The sequence below is a fragment of the Mesoplodon bidens genome, assembly GCF_964165515.1.
Source record: "Mesoplodon bidens genome assembly, chromosome: 14".
Classification (NCBI taxonomy): domain Eukaryota; kingdom Metazoa; phylum Chordata; class Mammalia; order Artiodactyla; family Ziphiidae; genus Mesoplodon; species Mesoplodon bidens.
The window spans coordinates 19,097,530-19,118,482 of NC_138170.1; the positions used below are offsets into that span (position 1 = coordinate 19,097,530).

The window sequence follows — 20,953 nt, forward strand, 5'->3', positions numbered from 1 at the left end:
TTTCGGAATTCATATTTCTCTTATTTATTTATTTATTTTATTATTTATTATTTATTTATTTATTTTTTTACTTTATTGGAGTATAACTGCTTTCACAATGGTGTTAGTTTCTGCTTTATAACAAAGTGAATCAGCTATACATATACATACGTCCCCATATCTCCTCCCTCTTGCGTCTCCCTCCCTCCCACTCTCCCTATCCTACCCATCCAGGCGGTCACATATTTCTCTTTTTAAAATATCTCTTTTTGGTTTTGGTCCTGCTGGGTTCTCAGCCTTCATACGAATTAACATGAATATTTTGCTACTGAGTATTATATTTGTTAAATTATATCTATTATAAGAATGTGGCCCATAGATACATGGAATTTCCCTTTAATTATTTAAGATAAAGAAGTTTTAAGTTTTGCCAAATCAAGATTATCAATTATTTTCTTACTCCTTCCATTTATTTATTTATTATTATACTTTTAATTTAATTTTTTAAATTAATTTTTACCAGAGTGTAGTTGCTTTACTCACGGCTGTGTTTACAGAGAGGTGAGGCTGAGGAGAGGGAGGTCACGTGGGATCCACGGAAATAATCTTGATTATTATGAGATGACCAGGGCTTCAAGGAAACATCAGTAACCATAAAGAGTGGTCAGGACACCCGAAAGGGAAGAATTAACGGACTTGTGACCCGGGGGACTCAGGGATGGCTTTCGGGTGATGCTCTACATGGCTTATATCTACTGGGATCACAGATGGAAATAGGGCCGTCAAGAGGCAGAGGTGATCGGAGGGAGAGGATGAAGTTAAATTTCTGCATCCTCAGTGTGAGGTACCAGTGGGTCTTCTGGATGGAAATGTCCAGTAGACAGCCAGACAGAAAAGCCTAGGAGGTGGGAGAGATGAGGAGAAGCAGAAGTGATTTAGAAGGAGTCATCCACGGACGGAGAGACAGGCAGAAGACAGAAAGGGATGAGGTGTCTTGGGGCCAAAGTGTGGGAAGAGCATCATGGATGATGAAGGGTTGGATCTCAGGGAGATGCATGCCCTGTGGGGGGGGCGTGGAGAGGTAAGGAGACCAAGAAGGGCTCATTTTGGGGAAGGAACTGGATGACGCAGAGTCCTGAGGGCTAGAGGAAGTTTCGAGCAGGAAGTGGTTAATTCTGTCAAATTTGACAGAGGGAGCAAGAAGGACAAAGACTTTGTGCAAAACGGCTTTGGCAACTGAGATGAGGATGAAAATGAACAGTGTCCGAGGAAGTGAACGCGATATGCATTTCTCTGGCCAACGATGTGGCCCGTGTCAGAGGCATGGTGACGTGATGTGTGTGCTTCCATTCTTAAGGAGGATGAATGGCACAACAGCCAAAAAGCCAGTTAGGTTCAACCAAAGTACGAACGGTCCTAATACTGATCAGGCTGTGACCTATGACCAAAATACCTAAATGACAGGTACTAACCTGTGACATCTTTTTTCACCCAGAAGGCAGCAGTACTGGGCATAGAAGAAAGAACTTTTCTTGATACGGATCCCGTCGTAATGATACCTGAAAAATAAAGGTTGTCTTCAAGATGATGTCAAACCACTGGCGTGCTTTAGAGAAGACACAGAACAGACTAGCCAAGGAAGACAGAGTTCTTCTCTGGGTTTCATCATGGACTCCATTTATTAGGAAAAGCTAATCAGTCATGCGGCCTGACCAAGCTCTGTTAGGCGGACAATTTCGTACTATTTCACATGCATCAACTTTGAAATGGGCTTGCAGATGCTCTCCTCTGCTTTCCTGACTTATGACACTCGAATCTTAAAGAGATGCCACAGGGAAAGCCTCCAGTTGCCTCTGCCATTGATTTTCTCAAAGGGAGGCAGACCGATGCCAGTGTCCCCTCTGCTGAATGGACTCAGGTTCTCAGACCCCCAGTAGGAAGGTTGGTTCCTCCTCTGCTGAGGCAGGGAAAGGCAGCAGCTCGTATGGGCTCCTAGCAGCCCAACAAAATTTTTTCAAATTAACTGTTGCCCAGTGTTTAGCTTGGCAAACTCTTCCATGCCTTCCACTCCAAGGGTGGCAGGCTCCTTCCCTAGTCTGGCTTCCATCCCTTCTTACTGATTTCCTGATCTCACCGATTTCTCCTGATTTTTCTTGATTTAAAACAAACAACAAATAACAATGATAACTGAGTGACATTTATAACAGGATGCACCCGATAACACTGGAATTTCCTTTCAAGTTAAAAATATCACCCGGGTACCTTCTGTCTCGTGAATAGAATCCAAATATGCGAATTAGATGAATGCTTAGAAATTTTAGTTCACAAGTAATTAAAACAGTTTTACTGTTCTAGGGATATAGTTACTTAACTATTTCAACAATTAGACATTTACATGTCTGAACGTTGGAAGTGTCAGAAACAGAAAAATACACCGTGACTTCTGTATTTTAACAAAATCTCTCAAGAAGATAGAGACTCATATTTGGTCCTGGCATCACCTGAATTGTATCAGACACTGGGAATTTCATATAAGTATAGGAACTCTTTGGTAAGAGTTGATATTTATCGTTTGTTTAGTTTCGCATTTCTTTGGTCACCCATTTCGTGATTTTTCAAAATGTGTGTTTTTAACATTTAAAATAAAATAAACAAACTGCTTGTGATTATGGATGACTTTGTTTTTTGCTTCTTTTGTTTTTTGGTTTCCTATTATGCACTTGTTAACTTTTAAGAATAAGTGTTATTTAAAAAAATAATAAAACAAAAATGATCAACCTACCTGGCACTTCCTCTTGTGCCCCGCCTCCGGGTGCCAAGATCAGGGAAAACCAAGTGCACGAGCTAAAAGGATAAGCCAGATTTAAAGTTGCAGTTTGAAAATTTAGAAATAGAACTTCCAGCTTCGTCTCTTACCACGTTTAAACTGTATTCCCTCTTTTCTGATCATTAAGAAAATATAAGTAACTGAAATTTGGAAAAGTCAGACAAGTATAAAGAAGGAAACACACCACTCAGACGGATACTGCCATGTAAACCTCAATGTGGTTAATTCCCATCTTTTTCCAAAGCCTCACTGTGTACATGGATTCCGTGGGTCTACATAGGAAATACCAGCATCGCACAATTAGCGTGTCAGCAGCTCTGCTTTCCACTTTCTTCCCTCCAACTTATACCATAAGTACTTCCCCCTATCATTAAAAATCCTCTGAAAACAGGGAAGTATCAATACTAACACTGCAAAATAGTCCAGCATGCGAGGGTGCCATGATTTTACTAGTTTCTTTTTTCCAATGTGATTGTTATTTTCACTTTTTTTTATTATTCATTTTTTTTACCTAACTTTTTCATTTTAAAGGTTTTGTTAGCAAATGCTGTTAAATATTGAATAACAGAGCTACTTCTGACTCAATGTTTCATCTCTCCATTATCTTATCTTTTTTTTTTTTGGCCATGCCATGCGGCACGCAGGATCTTAGTTCCCCGACCAGGGATCGAACCCGTGCCCCCTCCATTGGGAGCATGGAGTCTTAACCACTGGACCGCCAGGGAAGTCCCAAACCCCACCATCTTTCTGATGTACATTTTGTTAGACAGCACTGATATGATGTCTATGACCAATTACATTTTAAAAAACCGGAAGTCTTTTTTTTTTACAGGTTTACAGGTCGTTCACAGGTCCATGACAAGCATGGTATCCAAGTGGATGTCTATTGAAAAGGGAAACCCTGGATTGTGGTAAAATTACAAAAATACAAAGCAGGAAAGCAGGATGTTCCAAGCTGTCATGTAATGATTTCTGTGATTTTCTACAATTTGCTCCGTAGTCACTCAGCCTCCGCTTCTGCCTTCCTCCTTTTTTTGTTCTTAGCTTCCAAAAGCAGCAGGATTTGACAGTGTCTTGAAGCGTTTCTCTCGGCTGGCACCAGGCCCCACCTCTTCCTCCAGGAAGCCGTCCAAGCCCAGGTGGGAAGGCACAGGTTAGGGACGGAGAGTCAGGTCTTGGCACATCGAGGTCACGAGGCCAAATCGAGGCTCCTTCAGGGAAGGAGAATCAGAACGTATGACGAAAATAAATGACAACAGGAGTTAAAAGAAAACGTCAGCCACGTCTAAAGGCAGAATTTGGAGCCAGAAGTTCCTACTTTCAACCACAGATTGACCATTTCATCTTCTCTTGAGAAAATCACTTAAAACCTTCCCTCTAGGTCTAGTTGTAAAATAATAGCTACCGAAAAGAATTATCCTCAAGCATGCAGCAGGCTCAGATTCAAGGCCCTGGCATATCATCTGGTGTTTTGGAAGCAGAAACAAATTCCTAGTTGCCTGGCAGGACAGTAATCCACACGCCTTATTTTACTGAGTATTTCCAACCCGACTATCCCGTGATTTCATTTTATAATCGGGAACACCACAGTTAAAATTTAAAAAGCAACTGAGACGATTATTTCCAAAAGATGTAATAAGTAAATAAACTTATCTACCTAGTATATAGAGCTCACATAAATCAACAGGAAAAACACTAATACCCCAATAGAAAGTGATCGGATAATAATGTACATCCATGAAGGATACACATAACCAAAACACGTGCCAAAGGACTCACCCTCCCTAACCATACAATAAATGCAAGTTGAAACAGCTAAATGTAGTTCTTACCCAACAAATTCCCTAGGTCAAGGATATTATGGATTTGGGTAAGAATATCAAGAACTATCACGTGGGCTTACAACTGTCTAGAATCTCTCTGAGGGAAACTACCAGATACAGATGGAGACTTATGTTACTCAGAATAGAGAAAAATTATAAACATCATAAATTTCCAATAAGAAAAATGGTTAAATGAATTCTGGAACAACCAAAAAAATATTTCACAGCCATTCTACACCATGCATTTAGAAATATTTTAATGTGAAAATGTTTATGACATTGTAAGTGAAAATATGTATGTACATAATTATGAAAGTTAACGGCCCTTGGTTGCTTCCTATGTGCCAGCGCTGTCCAATTCTCTCTACGTGTGTTTTTCTCATTAATTTCTTAAAAGCCTCTCATGAAGGAGTTACTATTATTAACATTATGAAGATTCTCATTTTACACATGACGAAGTTGAGGCACAAAAAAGTTAAATAACTGGCCCAGGATTATAAACTAGTTAGTCTGATTCTAGGCTTAGGGCTACCTGTCTGTCTGTCCATCCACCTGTTTGACCATCCACATGTCCATCCATCCATCCACACATTGATCTTTCAATCCATCCATCCTTGTGGTGTCTACACAAGAGGCTGGGGCGTGAAGACAGAGGCAGACAGCGAGGTGAAGTGTGAGACACCCACTGCCAGGGAACTCGCACTTTCAGGCTTTCCGCTAAAATTTGGTTATAAAATTCTAAGAAGTCCTCGACTCAAATCACCCACCGTGAGACACAGAGAGGAGGACACGGAGGATGTGTAAGGGGGTTTCTTGCAGCAAGACCACTCCCTGACCTATGAAGGGTGTGCAGGGCGGGATGGCCCAGTCACCTGGGGCCCAGGGGAAGGGGATTCACAGATTGGCCTGAAGGGCTGCTCGTGAGGCCCTCGCAGTCAGTGTCTGGCTTGGGCAGAGGACTCTGGATGGAAGAGAGACGGCTGGCCAGCCAGTGGCCTTGGGGGGAAGGCAGAGGGGCACGGCTGCTGCCCGGGCTCAGCACACCCACAGCCTGTTCAGGCCAAGAGTGGCTGAGAAGTTTCGATGGCCAGACACTGGTCACCTGTGATAAAGAGTTGACAGGTGGGAGAGCCCGGACTCTGCCCAGCAAGGCCCCCCAGGATGGGCAGTCAGGCTTCAGAGTCATTCACCAAGGCCAGGGATGCATTCTAGGACACTCCCAAGGGCTGCCCTGCAGAAGCCAACAAAGGCACCAGGAGACAAGGGTCTGCCTGGCCTCCCAAAGCGTGAAGCTGTGCAGTAGAAACTTTGCAGCCACTCTTACCTTCCCCTCCCACGGGTCCAACCAGCACGCAGCAAGGCGGTAGAAGAATGGGAGGGAGGAAGAGAAGACCCCCGCAGCTAGTTCTCTGCTGGTGAGAAACCTCGCTGGAGGACTGCAGAAGCGATTCCACGCTAAACCCAGCTCAGAGTTTGGACGTTATGTGGGGCTGGACATTCGAAGCGTCAGACAGATACTGTGTGGTAAACTAGAAGGACAATGGGGCTTTGTGTCACCCAAGGAGTTCTAGAGACATCAGGCTGCCTGCTCAGATGCTCCTTCAGGAGGGAGGAAGCACCACCGCGTGGGCAGGACTGAAGGGACGTGGGAAACAGAGAGGCCTCTGTGATCACTGCCCGCTCCTGCTGGCACGTGTATGTGAGTGTGTCGGGGGCCTGCAAATAAACCACACATGTGCTTGCATCTCTGGACAGTGAGGTCGTAGCCGGCATTTCTCTTCTTCTTCTTTTATACCCTTCTCTCGAATTCCCACATTTTCTATGAAGTGAATGTGTTCCTTCATAATCAGAAAAACATCAGGAAATGTTACTTTAAAAAAAGGAAGTCAGCCTTTGGGAAATTTCCTCATCCACATACGCCATCACTTGCACTGGGAGTGAGATGACCTGTCATATACCCGGGACTGCCGAGCAGAGCAAGAAACACCCCAACATCTGCACAGGAACTTGGTGTGGAGTCTGGAATCAACCCCAGTCCCAGGGGGGGAGGCAGGAAATGAGAAGTGGGTATTTTGCTGTTTCTCTTGTAAACAAGCTTTGGGATCACATCCTTTTCCCCTTCCTCTCCCTTCTCCACTGAGTCACAGATTGAGCAGCTCAGGATCCCTTTCCAAGACCAGCACCACTGAACTGACTCATTCTTCGGGCAAATTCCCAACGAGAATTGAAAGCTAGGACCTCAGTGTCTTGGGGGATGGATTCGAAGGGAAGTAGGAAGATCAAAAATGCTAGACAAATGCCCACGGTCACACACCGGACGCTCTTTTTAACTCTTTTTTTCAGAACACCCTGCAGTAGGACTGCCCTTGAGGGGAAACCACTTAGAAGAAAATCTGAGAGAGGTTTTGAAAAGGAGCCTTTGATTTCTTAAAAAAGGAAGTAGAGATCATCCAGAACCAAGACGTGTCAAGCTCAAGTCACCCCACTCCCATCTGATGAGGGTGCCAGATAAGGAAACGGCTTAGTGCCAGGATACCCTGACTAGCAAAGCCCTTGAGGAAGTGCCCCAATGTGCCTAGTGAAGAAAGGACAAAACGTGGGCTGAGTGATAAGACACCCGGGGGGAATTCCTGGCTGGTTGGAAAACCTTCCAGAGACACCCAGCGAGCTCCAGAGCCTAACACCTTGCACGTGTCCACATTGCTTTTGATTTATTGAAGGAGGGATAAGAGAGGTGCTATTTCCACGTGTGAGCTTCAGCAGGCTGAGACAACTGGATGACTATGAGTCTAGAAGATACGGCAGGTCAGCACTAAGAAGCTGCAACTCGGAATAAGGGAACAGCCACTCTTGGGTTCCCACAGTCACGGGCATAATGACCACGGTCTGATAACAAGGACAACATATTGTATCTACACGGAGGGCTTTGCAGTTTATAAAACAGCTTTGGGAGGGCTATAGCTTACTTCTAATTCGTGTGAAAAAAATACTGAAGGGTTTTTTTTCCCTTTTTTGGATCTCAAGCTTAAAATGAAACCAGCAGAGTGGCATGGAAGCATGAAAGCCAATAGTAGCCCAAAAAGTTAAAAAAGAAAAATAAAACCCCCGTCCTCTGAGCTCTCCTGAGACACTGGGTTGTACCCTTGGGGAACCTACCTTTGAAAAGAAACACCAATAAATTGAAGTCAAAATGAAACAAGTAGTCAGGGAAGTAAAAATTTGGGACCGAAGAGTATTCAAGAAGAAGGGAAGACACGAAGGTTTAAACAATTGTTTCCAATATTTGAGCAGCTGCCGTATTAGAAGATTCCACTCCTTATTTTATGATTATCCAAAGTGCAGAGCTTCCACCAATGACTGTGTTTCAGGGATGATGACTGTGGCTAGAGAAATGGGTCTAAAAATGTCAGTGGTTTGGAAACATCATTGGAATCTACAGAATTGCCGGTGGGAGGGCAACGGAAGCCATCATTTCAGAACATGATCCGGTCCCATCCCCAGACGTCATAGTCACACAGCCCGTCAGCCTTCAAGTTCACCCCTGGACACACACGCCCAAGAGAACATCTCCACGTGCAGAGCAGGAGATACACACGGGAATGTTCACGACAGCAAAATTGGGAAACAACCCAAATGCTCATCAAAGGGAGAGAAGATAGGTAAACTGAACTACTACACAACAGTCAAATCAATGTAGAGGAATCTTGATATAATAATAAGTGGAACAAGTCCCAAAAGGTGACATACAACATGACCCTCCTTTTTAAAAAGTAAAGCCACAAAAATAAAAAATAGGTTTTTAAAAGAAATACATTATATAAAATAAGTCAGACAGTGGAAGCCAAAGATGGTATGATCTTGCTTATATATGCAATGTAAAAAACAACAGTAAAACAAAAACAAAAACACCAATCTCACTGAAACAGAGAACAGATTGATGGTTGCCAGAGGTCGGGGATGGGGGTGGTCAAAATGGGTGAAGGGGGTCAAAGGTCAAAAAAAAGAAAACAAAAACAGAAAGACACACAAATGCACTAAAACTCTTTAAAAAGGGAAGATACCGATGAAGGGGTTGCTGGTTCCCACCAGCGGGGAAGGCAGGGAGACGGGATCCAGGGATCTGGCCATATGGTTCATACAGGGCGGTGGGTTCACAGGTGCTTATAACATTGTTAAAAAGAACGAAAGAACCAGAGGGAATCAGGCTGTGAGTGGATCGAAGGTAAGAGCGTTTCATGAACCAATTCCATTCTGTCCACTGAGGACCACCGAGAAAGAGGGAGCAAGAAGGAAGGGAGGAAAGATGAGAGGGAGAGGTTGAACTGGCATCTCTGCGGCCGTGAGCAGGCTTGTCCCCCAGGTCATTTCAGCACCAGCCAGGTGGCCCCTGCAGGGGTCTGATCCTGCAGGCCGTGAGCTGTCCCCAGGCCTGCAAGGAGTCGGGTGCCTTTCCATCCGCCTGTGTTCTGCTTGCCAAGCATGGATCCTGGGGAGGGACCGTGTCTGCCCAGAGGAAGAGCAGCTTCCTCGTTGCAGAAACGCGTTGCCCCCTCCCAGCTCCGAGCCCCCATGGCTGCCTCTGCCCGGAGAGGGCGTTTTGTTCTCATAAAAGCTCCCAGCCAGAGGTGCTTTTGAAGGGTTCTTGCACTGGATGTGGAGTTGGACCAGTGACCTCCAAGTTCTCTTGGAAGTCCAGGATATTTTTGAGGGAATAGCAGGTGGAAACAGGACTGATCCATAAAGAAAGAGACCAGATTTGCTGCCCAAGCACTGTAACCGGCTGCGGGACCCTCCACTGTAATCACTCCTGGTTTGTTCCTTGACTTCTAATGCTACCAGCCTCTGCTGATGGCTGTGACACAAGACAAAGCCTCAAAGATGCCAACTGTTTCCTCCCACCCACCTGTCCTTCCTGTGGGCCTCTCTCGCCTAAAGACCATTACAGTGTGGGACCCTGGGGCAGGTGGTCACGGACAGCATCACGGGAAGCACAGGACAAGCAGCCACCTTGGGAAGTCGTGAAGTGGTGGCAGAAGCTGGCTTCTGGGAAGGGGCCTGGAGCAGCCCAGTGCGGAGAAGCAGTGTCCCAGTGGTTTACATACGGATATACCACAGGGAGAGAGAGGAGATGCCTGGTGACGTAGAATCTAGTCATGGGCTGTCTCAGAGGGGACCCACCAGCCACATGTGGCCACTGAGCACTTGAAATGTGGCTGGTCCGAATTGAGATGGGCTGTACATGTAAAATGACGTGTCGGATTTTTGAGATCTAGCACGAAGAAGAGAATGCAAAAAACCACGCATTCATTTTTAAATACTGATTCCACGTTGAACGATAGTATTTTGAATACGTTGGATTGAATTTAAAGGTTATAAAAAATTAATTTCACCTTAAAAAAACTTTTAAAATGAGCATCTAGAATATTTAAAATTGTATCTATGGATCCTATTACATTTTTATTGGGTAGTACTGGACTAAATTCTATGAGGTCCAGTCAAACTTCTTGCAGTTGGATTAAATGAGATATCCCTTTTAAAAAATTCTCCTTTTGGGCTTCCCTGGTGGCGCAGTCGTTGAGAGTCTGCCTGCCGATGCAGGGGACACGGGTTCGTGCCCCGGTCCGGGAAGATCCCACGTACCGTGGAGCGGCTGGGCCCGTGAGCCATGGCCGCTGGGCCTGCGCGTCCGGAGCCTGTGCTCCACAATGGGAGAGGCCACAGCAGTGAGAGGCCCGCGTACCGCAAAAAAAAAAAAAATTCTCCTTTTAACTTGTTTTGAGTGGATGTCTGTCTATTCCTGAAAACCAGATTGAAAATAAATGCGATGCAATATACGACTGAAAGTTATTATTGTTAATTTAATAACAATTAAGCCTTGTTCTATTAATTCTTTAACTAATTCTATTAATTAAATTCTATTAATAATTCTATTAATAATTTCTATTAATTAAAATTAATAATTTATTAAATTAAATTGTTTTATTTTAAATTTATTTTCACTTTTAAATTTTATTAAATTAAATTAATTATTAGTTATTAAATTATTAAATAATTATTATTTAATTAATTCTAATTCTTTCCATCAACAAATCCTATTGGCTCTGTCTTCCAAATACACCCAGATTTTGACCCCTTCCCACGACATCCACTGCTGCATCCCTGTCCACTCCCTGCACACCTGGGCTCCTCCCACCTCCCTGAGTTATCTCTCCCTGGTCTCTGCCCTCCAGCCACTGCAGCCTCCTTGCTACTTGAGCCGCCTCCTGCCTCAGGGCCTTTGCGCTGGCTCTGTCTGCACTGCTCTTTGCTCATATAGCCCCATACTCACTGCCTCATCTTTTGGAAATCTGGACTCAAATGTTACTTCTCAGGGAGGTCTTCCCCGTTTGCCTTCCCTCAAATTACAAGTCCTCCCCTAAAACACACACACAGTCACACACGGTCCTTTCCTCCTTCTGCTCCATTTAGCATTTATACCACCTAAGAGACTATATATTTTATCTTCTTTATCTCCCTCAACTATAATATAATAAATGTAGTAAAGGCAGGAATTTTTCTCTGTTCTGTTCACTGTTGTACACTCAGCACCTAAAACAGTGCTGGCACATAGCAGCTGCTCAATAAATATCTGTTAGATGTGGAAGGTCTCAGATAGGCCATCCTTGTGCTAACGTTTGCTGTGTATTGCGTGGTCTAAACAAACCCCTGACAGAGTTCTTAACCTCCAGAGGAAACCTTTGAGTGCCCGTGAGTTCTCTAGGAACAACCGAATTGTAGGAAGCATAAACTGTCTGACACCACAAAGTGGCTCTTTGAGCTTGTGGGGTCCTGAGCTGTGGCATTTCTATGCAGGGAATAATGGCCCAGCAAGCCTGGCTGAGAATTGGGGGTATCTGAGGCTGCCATAGCTGCATTCTCTTGGGTGAATGCCACCCCATCCTTGAACTTTCCTGGCCCCTCACTATGAAGTATGGACAAAGGACGGAATGGCTTTCAGATGGAGCTGAGGATGTATGTTAGCCCTCAGGCTGGTTCCCAGGGTGAAGCCAGTTATATCCACTGAGAAGCCATCAGACCCAAATAAATCCCAGCATTTCCTCATCATTAACTTGCGTGCTTTTTTTACTCAGTGGACATGTATTTTTATCTTCACAACCTACCTTCCCAAACGTGGCGGGGTTGACTTGGTTCTGAGCATTTTGCCCGCAGGTCTCCACATAAATCTCATACATGAGACAGCGAGGCACACTGTACCCTTCGCAGATGCAGAAGGTGTCAACCAACCTGGGGGCAGGGAGGAAGAAGAGCAGGAAGAGAAGGTTGGCATCAGTTTTTCTAGAGTGGGACACTTTGATAAGGGGCAGACACAAGCAAGGGACCCAACAAAATGAAATACGCTTACTTTATCGAATGCAAAGTCTCACCCATCGGCATCTGTAATGTGCTCAGGCCAGAGTTAAGAATATTGATTTAGACTATGGTGAGGTTTTGTTGTTGTTTTTAAATCTTTTTGGCGTACAGGCTTATTAAAAAGAAGCCCAAATTACTGGGCTCAGCAGACGCTGCTTCATGTAACTTTGTAAAGGTGGCAGCCAAGGTCTCTCACTGTGACGTAGAGATTTACTCGCTAAAACACAAAACAATGCCCCACCCCACCCCTTGTAGAGTCGATCACCCCTGCAGGTGACAGCTGGAGCCCATGTGGCTTCCTAGGACCCAGGACAGGCGTGCACAGCTCCTCCCCCCTCCCCACACCCCCGAAGCAGTCATTTGCACGACTGTTAAACCCGAGTGATTTAGGGCGGGGCCGCTACATTTTGATTCTTTAAATTGTACTGAGATGGAAGATGGAAGACACCAAGGGACAGAGAGGCAGGCCACCCTCCCTGCCCTTTACTTCCCGTTGGGTGCAGAGCTCGGTAGCGTTCAGATGTGATCTGCAGCCCCCAGGCCCCTGCTCGGGGTTCCTGGGCCCCGGGGCAGGTGGGGTCCCCTGGTAACGAGGGGCTGAGCCCGTGGCTCACAGCCCAGAGTCCAGCCCCGAGGGGACAGCCAGGTGCCTGTTCCAGCAGCAGGATGGGAGTGAGGGGGCAGGGAGTGCAGGTGACGGGGCTCAGAAGGTGTGGTCCACACTGACACCCAATCACAGCCTTCCCTTTGCTGGCTGGGGACAGACTGGCAGGTTTCTCCTCATTCTTTTAAAGAAATACATAAAGCAAGCCAGCATAGTTTGTAAACACCGAAGAATTCTTTAGCAGGGAATTTACCAACAATGCATCTCCTCCTTTCTTACTGATGACCTACAGCTTATTTTCTGGGCTGAGGCAGGCTGAGGCCTACATTTACTTTCCTTGAGAGCAAGAGACCACAGCTGTTAACCCCACCTGCTTCCTGCAAGGAGGAAAAGTCAACATATGGTGGACGGCAGGGTGAGAGGAAGCTGTGGCCCTGTACTGGTTTCCTCGGGTAACCAATTACCATAGGCCAGGTGGCTTAAAGCAACAGAAATATATTCTGTCACAGTTCTGGAAGCTGAAAGTCCAAACCAAGGTGTCAGCCAGGTTGGTTCCTTCCAGAGGCGCTGAGGAAGCGTGTGCGCCACGCTTTCCTCCTGGCTGCTGGTGGCTGCCAGAAACCCTTGGCTTTCCTTGGCTTGTAGACACATCACTCTAATGCCCTCGCCTTCACCTGGCTGTCTCCTCACCTCTTCTTTTTTTTTGGCTGCGTTGGGCCTTCGTTGCTGCGCATGGGCTTTCTCTAGTTGCGGCGAGCGGGGGCTTCTCTTCGTTGCGGTGCGCGGGCTTCTCATTGCGGTGGCTTCTCTTGTTGCGGAGCACGGGCTCTAGGCGCGTGGGCTTCAGTAGCTGTGGCACATGGGCTCAGTAGTTGTGGCTTCCGGGCTCTAGAGCGCAGGCTCAGTAGTTGTGGCACATGGGCTTAGTTGCTCCACAGCATGTGGGATCTTCCCGGACCAGGGCTTGAAACCGTGTCCCCTGCATTGGCAGGCGGATTCTGAACACTGAGCCACCAGGGAGGTCCCTCCTCATCTCTTCTTATAAGGACACCCATCACTGGATTTAGGGCCCACCCTAATCCAGTGGGGCCTCCTCTTAACTGGTTACATCTGCAAAGACCCTATTTCCAAACAAAGTCACGTTCTGATATTCCATACAGACATGCATTTGGGGGCAGACACCCTTCAACCCAGTCCAAGGCCAAGGAGGGGATTTTCTGAGACTCTCCCATAGCATCAGGGTGGGAACCTGACACTCTGGACACCTCACAATGCATTAATTACAGCTGCTGGGGCACCAATTATTTGCTTCCTGGTTGAACACGGGGTAATGTCACTGGTGGTGTGTGGGGCAGTGGCAAATTCACAGATCCATGAGATATGGATATTTATTTTATTAAGACATTTGCTGACATATAAAAAACCGACATGTGAAGCGTCACAGGAAAACACTGGCTAAGTTTGGGGAGGGGCAGCAAAACGTGACCAACATTAAGTGCAAGCTCGCTTTTGTTTATTCATAGCTACTTCCGATGTAGTCATGGAACGGCCTCCTTGAAAAAGAAATGTGCAGGGCTTCTCTGGTGGCGCGGTGGTTGAGAGTCCGCCTGCCGATGCAGGGGACGTGGGTTCGTGCCCCAGTCCGGGAAGATCCCACATGCCGCGGAGCGGCTGGGCCCGTGAGCCATGGCCGCTGAGCCTGCGCATCCGGAACCTGTGCTCCGCAACGGGAGAGGTCACGACAGTGAGAGGCCCGTGTACCGCAAAAAGAAATGTGCAAAATACTCTCCAAAATGAGCTTCAGTATAAACTTTTGCCAGTTGTTCTTCCTTGTCACTGAAATTTATGTGCTCTGGGCCTCTTGTCCTCCTATTTCAAAATGACACTGCTGAGTCTGACTGCCATCTGAGTGGACAATTAAGACCAAATTATACCATCAGTGATATCCCACCAAGGTCCAGGACCAGAGTCTTCTCTCCGCCCACATTCAGAGAAAGGGCTGCCTCCTGGTTGCGAGCCCAGCGCCAACACTTGGTACTTTTGCTGCTCCAGGAGATTCAGCCCAGGGCCTTTCATCTTCTCCCCAAAGTTCACAGCCAGATCTCACGGATGGCCCGTGGGAGGAGGCAGCACACACTAAGTGGACAAGAGGAAGGTCCTGTAAGAGCGTCTATGTTCAGATGGTGCCTTTACTTCAGCTTAAGGAGTACGTGCTTTCGCGTTTAGTCTCCATGCCCAGAGGAGCTTACGACCATGACTCTGACCCAGGGCTTCAAAGCTCACAGACCCAGGTGCAGGTTCTGACTCTGAGACGTCTCTTGGAGTTTTTGTGATGAGAAATCCAGGCATGGGATGTGGCTGGTACACTGGCTGGCACACGGCAGCTCTTACTGTTATCATTTTTACATCCACCTCCAAAATCCTGAATGGAAGCGAGAAAGGCGCCCACGTTGGCAGACCGGCAGCACAGAAGCCCCTACTGCAGGTGAGCCTGACTTTGAACTACACGTGGGTCCGGTGGCGGGCAGGATGAGGATATGCAGGCAGTAGGGCTGGCCAGGACTCCTGGCAGGTGAGACGGGCCAAGGCTTGCTTTCACACGGAGCCACCAATAAGGTTTTTGGCGATACATGATTATAAAGCCTCTCCAAGGCTGGAGTCGATCAGATCACTCAGTTCCTTGCTTGGATGCATAATCACCTTCCCCGGGTCTCACCACCAGACGAAGCTGATGGCTAAGATCTTGAGAACCTCACGACGCCCTCCTCGTTTTGAGTGATGGACAATCTGATCATTGCCAACTTCAGAGCACCCACACCGGGTCCTGCAGCTCTCACATTTCTGAGGACTCCTTTTCCTCATAAAGAAAAATGTAACACTGGGAGTGACTGTACCCTTTGATTCAGCCTGATCAAAGGCTATTACGAATTCTGTACCTTTCAAAGTAAATTTCCACCTTATGAACCACAAGAGTCTGCAGAAATCTGAAAGCCGTATTTATATGCAGGAGACAGTTATTTGGTCTATAGCCAGGCTCTGCGTGCGTAGGGTTTAGGTGACATTTAGATTTTTCGCCTGAGGTCTGAGCCAGGGGTCCCACCTGTCCGACCTGCCGGATCTGTACCCTCAGCAAAGGAAATCAGGTCACTTCATCCTTCTGTGCTCCTCAGAGGTCTGACCACTTCTCTCCCCATTTCTACAATCCTTCCTGTCCATGAAACAGAAAACTTCTAGTACTTCGGTTTCCAGAGGCGGGACCTTTCTTGCTCCTTGCGGGACCTTTCTTTGTCCTTGGAGAACTTATCACAAGTTGGTGGCAGAGGCACTGAAGTCTCTAAGGAACACTGGAAGCCCAACCAGGACTGACTGGGAGATGAAACAACGACCACACTAAAAACGGAGCATTTCTTTCGCGCGACAACAATCAGCCCCTCCCTGGGCTTTCACTCGGAAGCCTAAGCTGTTTCTGGGCATCTGGATACCTCATGCGCTGGTACCCACCGCCACTCTTGCAGGAAGCTGGTCTCCTTGGCCATCTTCTAACACCTTCCAGGACACCAAGCTCTGTTACAAACCGAGGGGCTCTGCCGTGTTTGGTTTTTAAAAAATTGTTCATGTTTTAATTCTGGCAAAATATACGTAACATAAAATGCACCATTTTTAAATGCGGAGTTCAGTGGCATTAAGTACCTTCTCACTGTTGTGCAATTGCTGGTGCATCACCATCCATCCAAAGAATCCTGGTTGTCTCGCAAAACGGAAACTCTGTACCGGCCAGAAACGCTACTCCCCGTTCCCTCTCCCCCAGCCCCTGGCAACCACCACTCTCCTTTCTGTCTCTATGAAGCTGACTTCTCTTGGTGCCTCGTTTAAGTGAAATCACATACTATTTGTCCTTTTGTGACTGGCTCATTTCATTTCGCATAATGTCTTCAAGGTTCGTCCATGTTGCAGTCTGTATCAGAATTTCCTTCCGTTTTATATCTGAATCATAGTGCATTGTATGTATAGACCACATTTTGTTTATCCATTCGTCTGCTGATGGACACTTGGGTTACTTCCATCTTTGGCGATTGTGCATAACGCTGCTCTGAACATGGGGATGCGAATATCTGTTCCAGTCCTTGCTTTCAAGTCTTTGGAGCATATGCCCAGAGGGGGAATTGCTGGATCACATGGTGGTTCCATTTTCAATTGTTTGAGGAACCACTATCCTATTTTCCACAGTGGCTACACCAATTTACGTTCCCACCAAGAGTGCACAAGGGTTCTAATTTCTTCACATCCTCACAAACACTCGGTATCTTCTATTTTTGTTTGTTTGATAATGGCCATCCTAACCAGCGTGGAGTGGTTGCAGTTGCGTTTTTAATGCCAATGTTCAAACCACCAGCACCAATTGAGACAGGCTGGGACCTGGGACACTTTACCAGAGTGCTTACCCCGGACAAACGTCTCCCAGGGCATCAGAATACAAAGAAACTTTTTTTTTTTTTTTTTTTGCGGTACGCGGGCCTCTCACTGTTGCGGCCTCTTCCGTTGCGGAGCAGGCTCCGGACGCGCAGGCTCAGCGGCCATGGCTCACGGGCCTAGCCGCTCCGCAGCATGTGGGATTCTCCCGGACCGGGGCACGAACCCGTGTCCCCTGCATCGGCAGGCAGACTCCCAACCACTGCGCCACCAGGGAAGCCCCAGAGAAACTACTGACATAAGGGACTACACGTAACTGCATGCACATGCAGCTGGGGCAAATTATGAAAAAGAAGATTCAAAAACGCCAAAACCCAACTGCCACTTCTGAGGAGCTGGGAGCAAAAGCAGGGTCTTGCACATGATCCCTGCGCACGGCACCACCAACGGGGTGGGCAGACCACCTAAGCCCCACCCCCCTGGCCCGACAGCCCGCCCTTCTCGGAGAGCAAGCAAGGGGACCCGTTACTTGTTTTCGCTCCCTCTTCCTGTAGCGCGAGTCCCAACAAAGCCTTGCCTGAATTCCTCCTCTGGAGTCTTATCAACTTCTATTGATTAAAGAGTCCAAGGACCTAGGTGGGTTGCACAGTGACCTCTCAAGCATCGCACCTCATAGATGGGATGCTTAAAGAGCAGTCTTCCAAGGGAAACTCTGCCCCTCCTCACCTCCACGGCCCCGCCTCCCCCCACCTGAAGAGCATAACCTGGCCCCCTGGGTTTGAGGCCTGCAGGGACAGGAGTTTGTGACACAGGACTTGAATACCATCCTAAGTGATTTAGGGCATCTGCTTTGTGGGCAGCCTGCACCGTCAGTTCACCAATGACCTGAGGAGAACATCTAGGTATTTTCTGAAACCCTAATCATTCTTTCGAGTCTCTGGACTTATTCAAGTCCTAGAAACTCTAATTTACTAAATGGTGACCTGAAACTTGAAGGTGCAGATATGCTGAGAGGTCTAAGTGTGACAGAAATAGAGTACTGCTGTGCAACACTCTAAAAACACTGTGTGTGCTGTGGTTTTTTGTTTTGTTTTTTAAAATATTTTTAGAATTATTATTATTATTATTTTATTATTTTTTTTTTTTGCGGTACGCGGGCCTCTCACTGCTGTGGCCTCTCCCGTTGCGGAGCACAGGCTCCGGATGCGCAGGCTCAGCGGCCGTGGCTCACGGGCACAGCCGCTCCGCGGCATATGGGATCCTCCCGGACCGGGGCACGAACCCGTATCCCCTGCATCGGCAGGCGGACTCTCAACCACTGCGCCACCAGGGAGGCCCTAGAATTATTTTAAAATATTTATTCTTTTGATTTTTTTCTCTTATGCAAGGGAAAATATATCAAAAATTTTCTTTTGGAGGAAAGGGGTGACCATTTAGGCCTTTTTGGGTTCTAATCACAAACATTCCCCTTCATTTTTCTATTTCACTCATTGAACTTTTTCAGAAAGTATTTCTTTCTTGAGAAATACTCCTTAAAACTTAAAAAACGAAGTAATCAGCTATCTACTAGTTATTCACCTTCTAAAACGAATGTTTTAGGACTGGTTTCAATTATTTTCCTATTTATGAAGTGCTACAAACCCATGAGTTCATCAGTCCCAAGGGCTGATGATATTTTTCTTTCCAGCTTTTTCTTCCTCTATTTAAATAGCCAGAAGTGAATTTCTCAAATGTGGAATGCATTGTTAGAGCTAAAAACTGCTTTGCTTTAAGTTAGGAAACATCCCATTCTGGATCGCACACTGAGAGAAAACATTTCCTCTCCTGGCCTAGCCCTCGTGCTTTCAGATGTATATGTAAACCCAGGCCCACCAACAAGCCCCCCGGTGGAGGGCAGGCTGGATTGCTTCCCACGGGAAGTGTGACCAAGAGGGGAGGCCCCAGGTGGGAAACCCACACTGCCCCACCGTGTGTGCGTGTGTGTGCGTGTGGGTGCGTGTCCAGTCCCATCCCAGCCAGCATGAAGAAGCGCTGGTCCTGCGTGTGAACGGCTGTCCTTTTGAGCCTTTTACCAGGGCCCCGGGGGCGCAGGCGGTCGCCCCTGGCACTTGGTCCGAGGTCCTGGGGACAGCAGCCGAGGGAGCCACGCTCCCCTTCCTCGCCCCTTCCATCCGCCGGGGCGGTCCCGCTCACCACTGGATGATGCCGCCGTGCAGGCACCGGCCGCCCGCGCCACCCGATGCGAGGCCGGCACGCCCTCGGCCATGGCTGGACCCGTCCGCGGCACCGAGGCGGCGAGCGGGCGGAGGCGCCGCACCGTCCCGCCGCCGCCGATCCTGGGTGTTCACTTTAGAGCTGGGCGCGCGGTCGCCTACGGGGGCGCATGGTGGCGCATGGGGGCGTGAGGGACCGGCGGGGAACGCGAGCGGGGCGGGGCGGGGCCACGTGGCGGCGTGGGGCGCGGGGTCGAAGGAGGGCGGGAGAGCTCGTTTGGGGGCGGAGCTAGGGCGCGTGCGGGGCAGCCTGGGGCGCACGCGGGCATCAGGATGGCGTCGGGCCACGCCCTGCACCTGCTGTGAGGGTTTGGGAGGCGGCGTCCTCTCTCCCAGGATCAAAAGCTCATAGGACAGAAGCACAAGTGCCGCTCTCCCCACCCCCTTACAAGCAATCCAACAGGGAAACAACAAACAAAAACCAATGGACGCACACATTTTAAGTCAGGTAACGGTGTTTGGTGAGCGGTGGTCGTCAACCTGACTGCACTTTGGAATCACTTGGGCACCTTTCAGAAACATCACTGCCCCAGCGCCACCCCTAGAGGGTCTGAGGTCTGAGGGGTTTGGCCTATACAAACCTGATTTTTTTTTTTAATTATTTATTTGGCTGCACTGGGTCTTAGTTGCGGCATGCGGGATTTAGTTCCCTGAACAGGGATCCGACCCGGGCCTCCTAAATTGGGAGCACGGAGGCCTAACCACTGAACCACCAGGGAAGTCCCAAACCCCCTGTTATAAGCTCCCCTGGAGTTTAGTGATGCTAACGTGCGCCCGGTGGTGAGACCCACTGGTCTTGGGAGTTTCAGCGTGGCTGGGTCAGGACTTCTGAGAGGCTGAGCTGGGGTGAGAGCTCCTGCCCTAGATGAGTCCCCTGGTCTGCAGCCCGGCCTTGGTGGTCCTTGCCTTCAAGAGCTATTTAGTTAATACGTTGCTGTGAGACTGAGCTGCTTATTCTCTCCTAACCTCCCTTCTCTGGCGGGGTATGTGTGATTGTTCTAAGTATTAAGCAGCTAGTAAACATAGGGCGAGTGGCGTGAGCACGAGCTCAGTCAGACACTGTTACCTGGACTGCTGACTGGTTGAGAGGCTCTGGTAAGGATTTCTTCATCTAGATTAAAAACATGGGTGGGAGGGAGGGAGACGCAAGAGGGAGGGGATATGGGGATATATGTATATGTATAACTGATTCACTTTGTTATAAAGCAGAAACTAACACACCATTGTAAAGCGATTATACTCCAATAAAGATGTTAAAAAAACCCACAACACATTCGACAACTGAACAACAACAGCCCACTTAAAATTTGGGCAAGGGACTTGAATGAATGTGTTCGCCTGAAGAAGACATACAACTGGCCAATAAGCACATGAAAAGATGCTCGGGCTTCCCTGGTGGCGCAGTGGTTGAGAGTCCGCCTGCCGATGCAGGGGACACAGGTTCGTGCCCCGGTCCGGGAAGATCCCACATGCCGCAGAGCGGCTAGGCCCATGAGCCATGGCCGCTGAGCCTGCGCGTCCGGAGCCTGTGCTCCGCAATGGGAGAGGCCACAACAGTAAGAGGCCCGTGTACCACAAAAAAAAAAAAAAAGAAAGAAAAGATGCTCAATGTCATTAGTCATTAGGG

The 20,953-nt window shown here is 47.7% G+C and overlaps 1 protein-coding gene across 1 annotated transcript in view; it reads right to left on the reverse strand.

Annotated features, from left to right (window-relative positions):
• Window positions 1-19,405, reverse strand: part of RFX8 (regulatory factor X8) — a gene marked incomplete at its 3' end in the record, with an annotated part of 61,975 nt that extends 42,570 nt beyond the window's left edge. Inside the window, 5 exon segments of the mRNA XM_081253877.1 lie at window positions 1,452-1,538; window positions 2,762-2,823; window positions 11,790-11,913; window positions 19,247-19,295; window positions 19,298-19,405. Coding sequence (XP_081110003.1) covers window positions 1,452-1,538; window positions 2,762-2,823; window positions 11,790-11,913; window positions 19,247-19,295; window positions 19,298-19,319 — 344 coding nt within the window. The 5' untranslated portion in view covers window positions 19,320-19,405.
• Between the last annotated feature and the right edge of the window lie 1,548 nt (window positions 19,406-20,953).